The sequence below is a fragment of the Papio anubis genome, chromosome 17 (assembly GCF_008728515.1).
Source record: "Papio anubis isolate 15944 chromosome 17, Panubis1.0, whole genome shotgun sequence".
NCBI lineage: Eukaryota > Metazoa > Chordata > Mammalia > Primates > Cercopithecidae > Papio > Papio anubis.
The window spans coordinates 57,522,923-57,539,135 of record NC_044992.1 but is presented as its reverse complement, the minus strand read 5'-3'; the positions used below and the strand labels follow the sequence as shown (position 1 = coordinate 57,539,135).

Below are 16,213 nucleotides of genomic sequence, written 5' to 3'. Positions count from 1 at the left end.
GTGGTGATGGGGGCAGTATGAGGTGCTTATGAAATAATTTGTTCCTTTTGCCTTCAATATTGCAGTTAGCTACTCCCCTCCCCATCCCTACCCCCATCCTGGCTTTTTTTTTTTTTAAACCTTATTATATGGAAGAAGAAAAAGAGGCGTAAGAGCTCTACCATTGACTTTCATCTGGGAGAAGGAAAAGGAGAAAAGAGTGAAAGCTACCAGTGGAAACGTCAGAGTCTTGGAGGGGGTGAATGGGGGACTCTTCTAGGACTCTTGAAGCCTTATGTCACTTGTGTCATGGTGGGGTCCATGGAGTGCTTGACTCCTGCCCCCAAGACTGTCAGGAAGAGGCCTGGAGCAGAGACATCCACTGTCTTAAGTCCCCGAAAGAGAGAGCTCTAGGGCAGCAGAATTTGGTTAGACCAGCATGAGCCCAATCTGTGGGATACCGCCACCCCCACCATACAAGGTGTTTTAGGTGAGAGATGGGGATATTCAGCATGGCTTGGGAACCACCTGGCAAGCCCCATAGCTAGTGAGTACTATGAGGTTGGGGAGGACTTTCCAGAACATTCCACAAATTTCCTCCTCATCCCTTCTGAAAGGTGACTGCATGGGGCTTAGGAAATGGCACCTCCACATTCAGACCATTAGGAAGCTTGACTGCTGGTTGGGGCTGGGAAGGGCGTCTTATTGAAATGAGGACCAAGTGTAGGTTGTTAACAGATGCTTGTTCTGGAGTCCAGCAGTGGCTTGGGTATGAGTTCTCAATCTGCTACTGACTGTAACACTAGGTGACTAATTGAGCATTTCTGGTCATCTGTAAAATGTGGCTCATTAAGGTTCTTATGAGAATGAAGTCTCATTATAGGTCTGATGTCTGACCTACAGTAGGGACTCAGTATGTAGGAGCTGGCATTCTCAGGTTGGGATCAGTTGCCTTGGGTGCGATTTGGTTTCTGGTCAAGCCAGGCATGCTTGAAGTCCCATTTTCAACTGTGCCTGCTAAACTACCCAAGGTGAAGAAACAGAGTTTTGATAAATAGTCTTTAGGTGGGCTTGGTCAAGTGCCGAGCCTCATGAGTAGGAGGCTGACTAGGAGATGTGTTTCTCCAGCACTGGTCAACCAGCTGCTGCTAATCTTTCCCACAGTGCTCTGTCTCTGCTCCATACTCACCTTTCTTTGGGGCAGTACTCACACTTGTGGGTAAGCTGTTGCTGTGACTACTGATCTCTCTTCTCTCCCTTCCCTACTCCCCTCAATGCAATTATCCTTTATGCACTCCTTAGCCAGCCTTTGTTTAACATACATTGGTTTGTTGATCTATTGGAATCTTCATTGTCCCTTGTGTGGCCCTATTTTCTGACCTAGGTCAGCAGACTTCCTGAAAATGCAGCTACTTAGAATTCTAAGGCATTTGAGATAAGGAGCTAGAGGTTGACCAGTTACTCCTGGCTGCCTCCTGGGTATTTTTAGACATTGCTAATTATCCTAAAGTATTTTTCTTCCACCCTATGAAGAACCAAACATTGGGGAAAGGGAAGTAGCCAAACACCCAGTTTCAATATTTACAGCCTCCAAGTATGATTCATTATGAAAATGTTTGCACCCCGAGGCTTTTGTAAATAAGGGACCTCCTGAAGGGACATCAATGGGAAAATAGTCACACCTTGACCATTCTGCTTTTAAGAAGGAAATTCTTTCTGGAAAAAATCATGGCAACTCCAGGTCATGGTTGTAGTGAACAGTAGCTGGAGTGGAGGCTTTTTAAACATTCTTCTACTTGTTAATGTTTTGTTTTTAAAAATATAATGGATAGGGGCCCAGACTTTTACAGGTCTTTGCCCAAAGGTCCCTTTCTCAATGAGGACTTCATTGACACCCACATCCAATTTAAATTTGCAGCTTACCCACCCGCCAGTGATTCTCCTTTTCGTGCTGTGTATTTATTTATAGTACATATCACTAACATACTATTTTTTATTTTGTTCATTGCCTGTGCCTCCCCATTAGAATATAGACTTCAAGAAAGCAGTTGTTTGAATTATGTATCCACTTTGTCTGCTGCTCTCTTGCCTAGTGCCTAGGAGAAGATCTGGCACATAGTAGGTGCTAATCTTTAAATGGATTGCACAGACCACCACATAGTAGGGGCTTTTCTTTTCATGCCCACATTGGTCATGCATCTTTGAAAATTCGTTGGTTGCGGGGTGGCAGGGTTTGGAGCTGAGAGAAGGGGCCAAAATGTTATACATTCTTTTTATTAATCACCCTGTACTGGTTTATAAAAAGAATACATTTGGAAATGACTGGGAAGTTGACTTAGAGAGTTATGCATACTTCACTAATGCCTGATTTAGCCCTCTGTAGGTTTGGTCCTTATCCCTACAACTTTCTGCCCTGGCCCTCTCCGTAAGGTACTGGTTCCTGGTTTGAAGCAGTGGGAACAAGTGGGAGGACCAGTGGGGCCTGAGAATCTCCTACTTGGGGCACCTATAAAATAGGGGAGCCTTTGCTCTGCCTAGGCTGGCTGGAGTGTAACCCAGTTCTAAGACAACAGCCCAAGAGATGAGCTTTCCAGGCTCTTTCCAAGTCGATGCTCCTGCATCCGAGGGAGCCAAGTTTCCATAGATGATTGATGGGCAGGATTTAAATTTGATCTTGGGTGGATCCTTCCCTGTGGGAACACTGATGGTATCTGGAGACATGTGACACTCCTATGGAAGCATGTGACCCTGTCGGCGGGATCTTAAGATGGCATATGAGAGTAGCCCATGTGCTGAAAACATCCTTGTAAGGCTGTGGATTCTGTCTTTTTCTTTCCCTTAGAGATGGAATTCCTCCTTATCGTGTGGGGAGTAAGAAACAGCTCCAGAGAGAAATGCATCGCAGTGTGAAGGCCAATGGTCAAGTGTCTCTACCTCACTTCCCGGTGAGTACAGTCTGGAGTGAGGAGACACCTGTTTTCTGCCATGTTGAGTCCTAAAGAAAAGGAGTGGGAGGTGGAAGTTGGGAGGTATAGGGAAGGTAGAAAAGAGCAGTCCCTAAGGTCCCCTAGGGCAAAGGGAGAGAAAAGAACTGGACAATAGGCATTACATGTTTTTTGGGTTGTGATAGTGAGCACAGTCATGGGATTATGAGGTTGTCAATCAGTTTTGCTATAAAGGAATACCTGAGGTTGAGTAATTTATAAATAAAAGAGGTTTATGGCTGGGTGCAGTGGTTCATGCCTGTAATCTCAGCACTTTGGGAGTCTGAGGCGGGCAGATCACCCTAGGTCAGGAGTTCGAGACCAGCCTGGCCAACATGGTGAAACCCCACCTCCACTTAAAATACAAAAATTAGCTGGGTGTGGTGACGCGCGCCTATAGTCCCAGCTACTTGGGAGGGTAAGGCAGAGGAATCACTTGAACCTGGGAGGCGGAGGTTGTGAGCTGAGATCATACCGTTGTACTCCAGCCTGGGCGACAGAGCGAGACTGTCTCAAAAGAAAAAAAAAAAAGAGGCTTATTTGGTTCACAGATGCGCAGGCTGTACAAGAAGCATGGTGCCAACATCTGCTTCTGGTGAAGGTTTCAAGAAGCTTTCAATCATAATGCAAGGGGAAGGGGAGCCACTGTGTAACAGGGAGAGAAGCAGCAAGCTAGGGTTGGGGGTGGTGGTGGGCAGTGCCATGTTCTTTCAAACAACCAGATCTCATATGAACTAACAGGGAAAACTTGCTCATTGCTGCAGGGAGGGCACCAAGCACCCAAACACCTCCCACTAGACCCACTTCCACCACTGGGGATCATATTTCAACATGAGATCTGGAGGGGACAAACAGCCAAACTATGTCAGAGGTTTGATGACCTATTTTTGAACCTTTGCATTTTCTGAATTTAAAAAAAAAAAAAAAAAAAAATTCCCTATGAGAAAGAAACTGAAGCACTTATTTCCCAGAAACCAAGAAATGCTAGATGATCCATGCTTCTCTACAGCTTGGTGAGCTCACTGTATTTCCACTAGAATGGAAGCCCTCTGGGGGGAGGGGAGGAGTTTTATCTCTTCTGTTAACCTCTGTATGCACAGAGACTATAACACTAACTGACACATAACAGGTGCTCAGTAAACATTTGAGTGAATGAATAAGGAACCTCTGCCCCCTTGGGACAGACACATAATAGGTGCTCAATAAACATTTGAGTGAATAAGGAACCTCTGCCCCCTTGGGACATTCTCCTGCCCTCCTCACTGGGACATTCTACTTGTGTCAATCACAGGACTCCAAGTCATTTTAGTCAGCGATTTTAGTCATTCATTTATGTATTGATTGACCATTTCTCCTCCTGGCTTCTGAAGCCCTGGAGAGTAGCTGTTCCTTTCCAGCTCCAGAACTTGGCTTGGTACCTGCTGGTGAGTCTGTGTCTATCAAATACAGAATGAACGAAGTGTTTAGAAGTAAGGATCTCCTGAGCAGCTTCTTCCTGTAACTGAGATGGTGGATGAAGGGCTTTTCTGGGACCTCTCCTTTTATTTCCATGCCTGCTAAAGCAGCCAGCACATGGCTGTACTCAAGAGAACTTCCCCATCTACATTCCCATTTTAGGGCTGTGCTGTTTACCATAGCCTCAGATCCAGGTTGCAGTGACACTCTTCTTTAAGGAGGGGAAGAAAGCACCCAGCTCACAGCAGGTGTTTATGAATCCTTCCTGCCAGCTTCAGAGAATCCCATTGGTCTGTCTGGTTATGTTGTGTTTAAAAAATTAACACATGGAATTGCTAAACCCATGTTGCATTAGTGCACAAACTGTAGCTCTTCTCTGAAAGCCCCTCACAGGGACAAGGGCACACTTACCTTGTTTTAAAATTAGCATATTAAAATTGATTTTCTGAGGACCTCTAGCATTCCCCCTCCTCCACAGTTAGTAAGTATTGATGACATACTATTATTGTTTTTTTGACTGGGGGATATGTGTGTTAACAAAGAAAAGTTCTATCGCCCAGGCTTGTAAATTAGATGATTTTGTCCTGGGGTGTGCAAATCGACTTTCTCTATCAGGCAGCGCTTTGATCGGGGGCTGCAAGGAGCCAGCCTGTGTGAGAATGGCCACTTAAACACAGGAGCCTTTCTCTCCCCTCTCAGTTTCTGCAGCTAAGTGGTTGCCGTGGCAAGGCCCATCTTTGCAGCTGGGGGACATGCTAGCCTTTGCAAGTTAGCTTTCTGCTCCCCCCACCCCACCCCAAAGGAGCCAAGCAAGAGGGAGATTAGGAAGAAGGAGGTAGAACAACTGGAGAGGTGGGGGGTTGGGTGGGGGGAGCGAGATGACAGGAAAAGGACAGAAAGCTGGGCAGCAGGGGTTCTCTCTGTTTGCTGCTTTTGGCAGGCGTACTCGGTGCCTTTTTATATTCTGCACTTGATTTGGAGATGTTCCCTTTTCCCTTGATAGATCAGCTTCAGGCAGCCAAGCTCAGCAGTGTTCTGCTACTAGCCTGCAGCAGCTTTCTTCATTTTCTGTACAAAGAGAGAGGGAGGAGGGAAGGAGAAAAACGAGGGAGATCGAGGACAGTGTTGAGACAACACCACCTCAAAGGTGCGCAGTGTGCGGCCAGGAAATAAATTACCACTTCTTCTCTGATCCAGGCCGTTTGACTCCCTTCCCCCCCCCTTCCTCCCTCCCACCTCCTTTCCAATCTTATTTTTTTAAATTTTCAACTCCCTTTCTGTTTAGATTCTACTTTTTATTCCTTGAGTTGGTCTCTCCCCTCCCTACCTCAGAGGGCTGCCTTTTTTTTTTTTTTTTTTTTTTTGATGTTTGACAACAGTCTTTGAAGATTTTCTACTTCAGAGTAGCTACTGATGGGCTGGTTGTACTACAGAGAGAACAAGCAGGGCCTCTCGGAGTGCGACCAACTGCTCCTGCCCAAGGCAAACGCTGGTGGGGACCATGGCTCTCCATGAGGCCATGGCGTTAGCGCATAAAAGTCCCGAGCAGCCCAGGCCGCCTTGCCATCCACTCTCCACCCGAACATGGGTTTGCGGTATGCAGCGCCCGGTGCGGGAAGCTCCGGCCAAGCCACCGCCCGCCCGGCCTGCTGAACGTGCCTCCTCCCTTTTCTTTCCACGTCCTGTAGAGAACCCACCGCCTGCCCAAGGAGATGACCCCCGTGGAACCCGCCACCTTTGCGGCTGAGCTGATCTCGAGGCTGGAGAAGCTGAAGCTGGAGTTGGAGAGCCGCCACAACCTGGAGGAGCGCCTGCAGCAGATCCGAGAGGTAATGCGGCCCAGGCCCTCTCCCTGCTTCTGTCCACGGCGTGCGCGCACTATGAGTATGCGCATGCGTGTGGGCTGCTTGTGGGTGTGTGCATGCGTGTGGGCTGCGTGCGCATGTGCGTGTGTTGCGTGTGGGTGTGCGCATGCGTGTGAATTGCGCTTTTATAGATGGGCCTGTGCGTGTGTGCATAGGCGTGGCTGTGGGCGTGCACATGGGTGTACGTGCTCCTGCGTAGGGGGCGTGATGTGGCAAGCCCAGGGCCTCGGGCCCTCCTGCTTCCTGGGTCACTTCCCCTTCTGACGTCTTCCGTTTCAGGATGAAGAGAAGGAGGGCTCCGAGCTCACACTCAATTCTCGGGAGGGGGCGCCCACGCAGCACCCCCTCTCCCTACTGCCCTCCGGGAGCTACGAGGAAGACCCGCAGACGATACTGGACGATCACCTGTCCAGGGTCCTTAAGACCCCTGGCTGCCAGTCCCCGGGCGTAGGCCGCTATAGTCCCCGCTCCCGCTCTCCGGACCACCACCACCACCACCATTCGCAGTACCACTCCCTGCTCCCGCCCGGTGGCAAGCTGCCTCCCGCGGCCGCCTCACCGGGCGCTTGTCCCCTCCTCGGGGGCAAGGGCTTTGTGACCAAGCAGACGACGAAGCATGTCCACCACCACTACATCCACCACCACGCCGTCCCCAAGACCAAGGAGGAGATCGAGGCGGAGGCCACGCAGCGGGTGCACTGCTTCTGCCCTGGGGGCCCGGAGTATTACTGCTACTCGAAATGCAAAAGCCACCCCAAGGCCCTGGAAACCATGCCCGGCGAGCAGTTTGGGTAAGTGCCGGGCAGACCACAGTGTCCCGTGTGGGGCTTCTCTCCCAGCCAGGTCCATGGGCAGGTGTGAGGTGGGAGCCTTATCACAGGCGTTTAGTTTCTAAGAGGGCACGGCTGGGTGAGGGTGTGGGGAGCAGGTGCATGGGATTTTCGTGTCACCGGCCCCCCCCCCCCCCCCCCCCCCCCCCCCCACTTGCTGAATTGTCTGATTCTAGGAGTCCCGGAGATTTAACCGGGTCTCTGGGTTGGGTGTGGTTCTTGGTTCCCCACAGCGGCAGCAGAGGCAGTACCTTGCCCAAACGCAATGGGAAAGGCACGGAGCCGGGCCTGGCCCTGCCCGCCAGGGAAGGAGGGGCTCCCGGCGGAGCTGGGGCCATGCAACTTCCCCGGGAGGAAGGAGACAGGTCGCAGGATGTCTGGCAGTGGATGCTGGAGAGTGAGCGGCAGAGCAAGCCCAAGCCCCATAGGTAAACACCACTTGCCGCCGCCGCGGCCGCGAGGGTCATGGGCACTCAGTACGGAGGTATTGTGGGAATGGCTGTTTTTGCAGTCCACCGAATACAAATGTGACTATTTGCTCCTGCCATCTTAATATTAAACGTTGGACTGAGCACACCACAAAAATGTCATGTTTTGGCACTGACCCCTGTTCGTGTTATGGTAGTTATGTTTTTCTTCTCTCTCCCTCTGAGCAGAATAGACAAGTTTCTATTGAAGTCACATTTTCCAGTTCTTCTAACCCAGTTTCTTTCCTTCTGTTTTCTCTCTGCTCATTCCTTGTTTAGTGCCCAAAGCACAAAAAAGGCCTACCCCTTGGAGTCTGCCCGCTCGTCTCCAGGCGAACGAGCCAGCCGGCACCATCTGTGGGGGGGCAACAGCGCGCACCCCCGCACCACCCCCCGTGCTCACCTGTTCACCCAGGACCCTGCGATGCCTCCCCTGACGCCACCCAACACTCTGGCTCAGCTGGAGGAGGCCTGTCGCAGGCTGGCTGAGGTGTCAAAGCCGCCAAAGCAGCGGTGAGTGGAAGTGAGGGATCCTAGTTGGGGCAGGGATTGGGTTTGGGTGGTGACCTGGTCTGTGGCTAATGGGGAGGGCCTCTCTTTCTGCCTGGGTCTCAAACCCTCCCATGAGAGGAAGAATTGCTTATGGATGAGTAAGCTTCTCCTTTCCAGCTTCTAGAAATTGTTCCCTTCAGTTATGTTCATTCTACCAGAGTTAAGCCAGGATCTGTGAGGCAAGTCATGCCTAGAATTGGGAGAATGAGTTTCAGTAATTCCTTACAAAGGCCATTTCTTACAAATGTCTTGATTGTTTAAGGCTGGTTAGTTGAGCGTATAAGAAGCTACGAGATGGAGGAACAAGAGTCCTCAGCCCTTTGCTGGGGCTAAGTGTCCCGTCCTGGGCTCCCAGAGGGGCTTAGAATGGCTGTTCCAAGATGTCTTCCCAGCCTCTTCAGCTAACAGTGTTAACCCAGGGTCTTGGTTGGGTTTCCATAGGGATGGAAGTCGGTTTCGTGTCTCTTCAGGAGGCCAAAGAGTAATTTTCTGTCTGCTCCTCAATTGCTCTGGGGACAACAGTGCACCTCTAAATCCCTCGCCCTGGCTGTGTCCTCAGGTGCTGTGTGGCCAGTCAGCAGAGGGACAGGAATCACTCAGCCACTGTTCAGGCGGGAGCCACGCCCTTCTCCAATCCAAGCCTGGCTCCAGAAGAGTGAGTGTCTTTACCTGGCATTACTGAGATCTGCCGAGTGGTTTATGTTTCAGAGTATTCGCTATCTGGAGTTTCATTTTCGTGAAACATTTTTTGGTTTTTGAAATCACCTTGATTTTAGTGCTAGTGACGAGGAACAGTAAACATAGATGTGGCCATCCATGTCCTACTGACAAATGCATCATAGCGAAAGTTTTTTTGGTCATACACAAATCAAAAGCTGGGACACGAAGCCAATTAGAAGGGTAGAAGGGACCTCAAATTCAGCTGGAAAAGTTGCCGCCATTCAACTTGCAAGTTAGTAGTACTGAAAACATTTGTCACCCTGAGCAGAAGGATCATTCTCCACTGTGGCAGAGATGGAGGGGACCATCCTTGTGTTTTTGCTTGGAGAAGACAGAATATCTTCCCCCAAATTGGGCAGTGATTCTTTCTGTAAATTTAGTCTCATTCAGAGTAGATTGAGAGAAGCCTGCTCAGTTTAGTTACTGGATGGTGCAATTAAAAAGAAATCTGCTAAAGAGATCTGAAATGGTCCGTAGAAAGTTTTCTTTCTGTGTCTTCATCCTGAGCAGTGAGCAATGTTTGAAGTCCTCAGTAGGTCACTACCCTGGATCCTTTCATCGTTTCAGTTGGTTGACCCTAAGTGTACCAGCCGTCCGGGTCTGGACCAGCCACTTTTTTTTCTTTTTCTTTTTTTCTTTTTTTGGAGACAGAGTCTCGCTCTGTCACCCATGCTGGAGTGCAGTGGCGTGATCTCAGCTCAGTGCAAGCTCCACCTCCCGGGTTCATGCCATTCTCCTGTCTCAGCGTCCCGAGTAGCTGGGATTGCAGTCACCCACCACCACGCCCAGCTCATTTTTTTTTTTTTATTTTTAGTAGAGACAGGGTTTCACCATGTTGGCCAGGCTGGTCTCGAACTCCTGGCCTCAAGTGATCTGCCCACCTCAGCCTCCCAAAGTGCTGGGATTACAGGTGTGAGCCACCACGCCCAGCTTAGCAGCTTTTTTTTCAGGCTACTCTACAAAATCTCAGAATAAATGGGGACATGGACATGACTGGGGGCTACCCGCCGTTAGTTGTTCTCATTGTACTGGAATAAGGGGTGGGCTTTAGGCATTCTGAGTTCATGCCATCCCAAAGGTGTCCTGCTCTGGGTTTGTCTCTTTAGCACTCTCCAATCCAGGTGAGACCCGGCATCTCTGTGATAATTTCTCTTCTCTCATCTTCTTGGGGAAGCACGCCATTTATGCTAACCTGGAAGAGGCCGCTGTGTACCTTCATTTGGTGGCAGTGGGGAAAGCAATACCAATTCGTACTACTGAAAGGAAATCATCCTTTTCCGCGTGCTCCATGCAGAGCATGTGGGCTTGGACTGTGTATCCCCCAGAGCTGCCTGCCTCTGAGATGTGGGGCTCTGCCCCAGCCCCCACTTTAACTGCAGCCCTAGTGTTTGGATACCCTGTCACTTACGCACATGTGCGCACGTGTGTTTGCTTTAGATGTGTGTCTGCTTTAAAATGCTGAACTTGTTCCATTCCATCTTATTTTCAGTCACAAAGAGCCAAAGAAACTGGCAGGTGTCCACGCGCTCCAGGCCAGTGAGTTGGTTGTCACTTACTTTTTCTGTGGGGAAGAAATTCCATACCGGAGGATGCTGAAGGCTCAGAGCTTGACCCTGGGCCACTTTAAAGAGCAGCTCAGCAAAAAGGGAAATTATAGGTAAGAGTCCTGTGGCTTTTTTCTGCTTTCAGTTTGTTTGCTCAGAACCAAGAGCCAGAGCCTGGAGCAGCTCCCCTGGCTGAGCAGACCTGGGCGGGGCAGGGTGGAAGGGGGCTCAGCAGGCGCTGGGGGAGGCTCCTTCTCATTTCTTGTCTCCCCTCACCACTAGCAGAACAATGAAGCAGCAGCCGCAAGAGGGACACTGCATGGAGGGTTCCCTGGGGGACCTGGCCAGGCTCTTTCCACCAGGTGAACCAGACTGAGGAGAAAAGGAGCAGCCGCTTGCTCTGACAGGAGGAGAGTGGGGCTCAGGCCACACTGCAGAGGCTTTACCTGCAATTGAAGGGCTTGTGGGCGAGCGGGGAGCAGGGAGAAAAAAGAGGGACAGGCAGGTTGATTAGGAGGGAGGGTCCGGAAGCGCCACCCTCCTGGCTTGAGTTTAGGAGAGACCCTCACATTGAAGTCTCCAAATAGGAACCATGCCTGGGAAAGGTCCCCCCTGTTTTTCTCAGTCTGCCTTTCCACCTGAAGAACCTCCCTGGGTTTTATGGGCCATTAGAAGCAGGGATGCGCCTTTGTCCATAACAAAGAAGGGGCTGGACCTGTGAGTGGGCACAGGGTGAATAGGGCAGTCCACTCTTCCTGCCTGGGCCTGGGCCTCGTTGCCTTCTCCCCTGCAGGGGCTTCAGAAAGGGAACTTACTGGTCTCCTCACCTTGTCTGCAGAGTGGACGGAGGTGCCCTTGAGAAGGTCCTTGCTGACCTTCTAGGGCCCTTGAGAGGGTTCAAGAGCTGAGGAGCATGAGGGCCAGCCCTAGGCCATTCCTTCTCTTGATCACTTCCTCCTAACAGCAGGTGATGACTGCCTCAGTTCATCCTGAGTCCTCCCTTGTCCCTCTCCATGGCCTGCAGCCCAAGAGAACCTGTGGATTCTGCTCCAGTTCTGTCTCAGGTTTAGGGCTCCAGGCTGGGACAAGGGTGAGATAGGGGCACCCTAGTTTAAGCAGGTGCTCACTCTGGGGTCTACACCCGAGAGAGAGTTCCAACTCCTCAGCTGTGTGCCGTGGACCCTGTACAGGACCACAGTCTATGCCCAGGTGTGAACCCATTGCCGCCACCAGGGCCAGGGGTGTGAGTGGAAAACTCTGAATAGCACTTGGTAACCTGCCAGGTGGGCATATGGGCTCCTGGATGGGAATGAGTCCACCTGCAGGGCTCTGAGGCGCCCTCCCCTCTAGGGCAGGCCCTGTGTAGTTTTACTGCCGCCTTCATCTGGGAGTTAGTCTGGGCGGGGGCTCAAGGTGAGCCCCTCTTTGGAGCGGGAGGGGATGGAGGTGGGACTGAGCCCCTCTTCGGAGGGGGAGGGATGGAGGTCGGACTGAGCCCCTGGAGGTGACTGGCCAGCAGGGCGTGTTGCTGGGCCTGGATATTCCCTTTTACACCTGGGCGGAGACAATTGTGAAAAGGTATCAAAGGGATGGGGGAACAGGCCTGGCTGCTGCTGCTGCTGCTTTTATCTTGAAAAGACACAAGGTGAAACTAATGACACAAGTGTGCCCCTCTGGGGATTCATTTTGATCTTGGCTTTGTCTCGGCTGGACTTTGAGTGGAACTGTAGGTGACCTCGGAGAAGAGCCATGTGGCGCTGGCATAAGCTTGCGGGGAAGGTGCTTCCCTCAGCTGCTCTGGCCACATCTGGCTCTGATTTTTTTTTTTTTTTTTCTCCCTGAGGCACAGTTAATAAGCCTGGCTTTGAAGCTCTGGCCTCCCCTTTAATGCACAAAGACTTGCACAAATGGTCAACCCTCCGATCCTCTCCAGTTCTTTCCTGAGTGCATCAGGCTGTGGGAAGGCCCTCCCAGCCGCCTTATCTCTGCAGGGCCTGAGCTGGACTCAGTGCCCTCCTGGGGTGGGACAGGGACATAGGGTGTCATGCCTCACCCTCCCAGCAGGGCTGGTGCTCCAACATCTCAATTTGTACAGATACATCCCCCTTCAAAAAAATAAGAAAGACCCAGTGAGGTTGGGGCCGTGGAGCAGGGGTGGGAGGTAGGGGGACCTGGGATGCGTTGAGTAATCTCAACATGGCAGGGGTTCAAAAAGCAAACAGTCCCTTCAGACGCGCCAGACGCTATTGGTGCCAGATGTCAGAAGAAAGCAAAGTTTGCCACATAAAGCATGTTGCAGTGGAAAAGCCTGTTTCTTGGAGAAAATGAGGGCAGTGCAGTGTGTTTGAAGTCCTGGGGGTGGGGCCGAGAGAATGTGGCCTCTCTCCTCTCTGGAGGAGGTTGCAATTATGTAAAAGGTCGCTGCGTGTTTGCTCAGACATGCTGTGAAAGCCCAACTTGGTGAACCCCGGCGGAGCTGGGGGAGCTGGGGCCAAAGGGGTCTGACGGAGGGTGGCGTTGAGGTTTGAGCCGCTTACGTGGAAAAGTGACTTTTCCCCCCACTGTCCCAGGTCTCCTGTGCGCAGAGCCCCTCCCCATTTTCTCACTGTCTCCTCTCACGCTCCCCTGAGAATTTTGACCCCTTGACATGAAGTGTCTTCAGTGCTGCCCAGTCAGAGCCCTGCCGCTGCCCAGTCAGAGCCCTGCCGTTGTTCACCCCAGTGCATTAGCTGGGTCAGGAATGCTAAAAACAAAGAACCTTGACTAAACCCAGCTGTTCACTGTATTTAGCCTTATCTCCTACGAAAGTATTTGGCTTGCCTTTATTAAAGAGGAAAAAAATTGAGCTCTAACTAAGGGGAGTTAATTTTTTTTTTTTTTAAAGGGAAAAGACAAAAACAAAGCCCAACCATAACCCTGAGACACAATTAAATGTTTGAAAGGTTCTCCCATCCCCCCAGGGGACTGTGACCTTCCCTCTGTGAGTGGCCTTTATGGGCTGGAAATGACAGCTTGCAGGGGCAGGTTTAATCCCTCTGAGGGGTCTCCCTTGGCTGGGGACAGGGAAGGAAGAGGCCCTCGCTTAATTTCCTCAGAAGGGGTTTGGGGGTGGGCCTGGCCCGAGAGGACAGCAGTTGTTTCCGAATGTGGCGCTCCTGAGAGAGGCCAGGCATTTGCATCTGTACAATTAAACAGCCTCAGAAGAAAGAATGCTGGGGAGGGATAAAAGGAGCCTTTAATCAACGGGCATAATAGAAGGGCCTTTGGTGTTTGACCCTGGAGGGGTGGGATGGGAGAAGAGGCCTGGAAATGGGGAGAAGAGGGAGGGCATCATGGGGCCTGTGCCGTCTGTTCGGCCCTGGGAAGCTGCGCTGGGGTGGCTTGCCTCCTGTGTGGCTGTGCCAGGGCTGTCCAGGACTGTTGCACTTGGGCCCTGGAGGATGGGAAGGCCGAGAGGCCTCCGGACTGCTCAAGCATCTGGAATTCAGCCTTTCACAGACTTCGGCAGGTTCCGCCTCTCCAGGTGGTGGGTTCACAGACTTCGGCAGGTCCTGGCTCTCCAGGTGGTGGGTTCAGGATGTGGCTGAACCTAGAGATAGTCTGGAGTCTCTTTGAAGGACCTGCTTGGCTGCTGCTGCAAATTAACTGCAGGCATTTGTCCTTTCCTTCCCTCCTCCACCCTGCTGCTGAAAAAGGTTGGGGGGAAAAGCAGGTCTGTTTTCCACCATGTATGTGTGTCAGGAGATAGCAGAGGTGCTGGGCTGAAGATTGCAGGTGGCAGGTCCGGCCCAGGCTGCTGCTCAGTGGGTGCCCGGCTTTTGTCATCTCGGCCCACCTGCTTCTTGTGGTGTGGCCAGTCCCAGTTGCCATCTTAAAGCAGTTACGGGCAGCAGTGTACATGCACACCTGCCATAGCAAATTCCTAGGATACCTCAGTCCTCCATGTTGGCATGCTTTTCTTTTCAACAATGTGGAAAATGCAGTTTACCAAGAAGCTTTTCTGGTTTTCCTTTTAAGGTATTACTTCAAAAAAGCAAGCGATGAGTTTGCCTGTGGAGCGGTGTTTGAGGAGATCTGGGAGGATGAGACGGTGCTCCCGATGTATGAAGGCCGGATTCTGGGCAAAGTGGAGCGGATCGATTGAGCCTTGGGGGTCTGGCTTTGGTGAACTGTTGGAGCCCGAAGCTCTCGTGAACTGTCTTGGCCGTGAGCAACTGCGACAAAACATTTTGAAGGAAAATTAAACCAATGAAGAAGACAAAGTCTAAGGAAGAATAGGCCAGTGGGCCTTCGGGAGGGCGGGGGGAGGTTGATTTTCGTGATTCATGAGCTGGGTACTGACTGAGATGAGAAAAGCCTGAACTATTTATTAAAAACATGACCACTCTTGGCTATTGAAGATGCTGCCTGTATTTGAGAGACTGCCATACATAATATATGACTTCCTAGGGATCTGAAATCCATAAACTAAGAGAAACTGTATAGCTTACCTGAACGGGAATCCTTACTGATATTTATAGAACAGTTGATTTCCCCCATCCCCAGTTTATGGATATGCTGCTTTAAACTTGGAAGGGGGAGAGAGGAAGTTTTAATTGTTCTGACTAAACTTAGGAGTTGAGCTTGGAGTGCGTTCGTGGTTTCTTCACTAACAGAGGAATTATGCTTTGCACTACGCCCCTCCAAGTAAAGACAGACTTTTAAAAATGGTGCCCTACCATTGACACACGCAGAAATTGGTGCATTTTTTTTTTTTCCTATGCTGCTCTGTTTTGTCTTAAAGGTCTTGAGGGTTGACCATGTTGTGTCATCATCATTTTGGGGGTTGTGTTGGATGGGATGCAGAGGGAGAGGCAGGGAACCCCGCTCCTTGGGGCCCCAGGTTGATCCTGTGACTGAGGCTCCACCTCCTGTAGCCTCCCCAGGCCCAGGGCCCCGTGGCTGAGGCCTGCTAGAATCACTGCCGCTGTGCTTTGTGGAAACGACAGTTCCTTGGTTTTTTTGTTTCTGTTTTTGTTTTACATTAGTCATTGGACCACAGCCATTCAGGAACTACCCCCTACCCCGCAAAGAAAACGAACAGTTGTGGGGAGACCCCGCAGCACCTTTCCTCCAGACGCCTTCATTTTGATGTTCGGGTTTTTGTGTTAAGTTAATCTGTACATTCTGTTTGCCATTGTTACTTGTACTATACATCTGTATATAGTGTACGGCAAAAGAGTATTAATCCACTATCTCTAGTGCTTGACTTTAAATCAGTACAGTACCTGTACCTGCACGGTCACCCGCTCCGTGTGTCGCCCTATATTGAGGGCTCAAGCTTTCCCTTGTTTTTTGAAAGGGGTTTATGTATAAATATATTTTATGCCTTTTTATTACAAGTCTTGTACTCGATGACTTTTGTCATGCCATTTTGTTCTACTTATACTGTAAATTATGCATTATAAAGAGTTCATTTAAGGAAAACGACTTGGTACAATAATTATTGTAATTAAGAGATGTAGCCTTTATTAAAATTTTATATTTTTCAAAACATTGGCCTTGTGTTTGAATCCCCAGGGTGGGAACAGGGCCAAGGGGCCCTTCCATGTGTAGGCGTCTGTGCTTGATTTCCCACCTTGCCCAAGCCCATCTCTGACCTTGAGCCCTGACCTGATCTGGACCCACCTGGAGGTTTTGTAAAACCATTTCTTCAAATCACTTGGCTACTGGCTGAGACTTTTGTTGCCTTGGAGCAGGCTGTAGACAACATCTCCTTTGGGAGTCCTCTTCCCTCTAACACCTCCATTCAGCCTCTTCCTCCTGGGCAGATGGTCA

At 50.5% G+C, this 16,213-nt stretch overlaps 1 protein-coding gene across 6 annotated transcripts in view; it reads left to right on the top strand.

Moving 5' to 3' along the window:
* The window catches only part of AXIN2 (axin 2), a 33,520-nt gene extending 17,591 nt beyond the window's left edge, over positions 1–15,929 (top strand). For 3 of the 6 annotated variants that reach the window (XM_017950883.2, XM_017950884.2, XM_017950885.3), the window contains exons 4-11: positions 2,822–2,924; positions 6,107–6,247; positions 6,563–7,074; positions 7,347–7,541; positions 7,860–8,093; positions 8,692–8,787; positions 10,342–10,509; positions 14,414–14,795. In XM_017950883.2, coding sequence (XP_017806372.2) covers positions 2,822–2,924; positions 6,107–6,247; positions 6,563–7,074; positions 7,347–7,541; positions 7,860–8,093; positions 8,692–8,787; positions 10,342–10,509; positions 14,414–14,540 — 1,576 coding nt within the window. In that variant the 3' untranslated portion in view covers positions 14,541–14,795. Of the gene's footprint in view, positions 1–2,821; positions 2,925–6,106; positions 6,248–6,562; positions 7,075–7,346; positions 7,542–7,859; positions 8,094–8,691; positions 8,788–10,341; positions 10,510–14,413 lie in introns of all 6 variants that reach the window. The other 3 variants (XM_003913314.4, XM_009191042.2, XM_009191044.2) reach the window with 3 other exon arrangements.
* Positions 15,930–16,213: the final 284 nt, after the last annotated feature.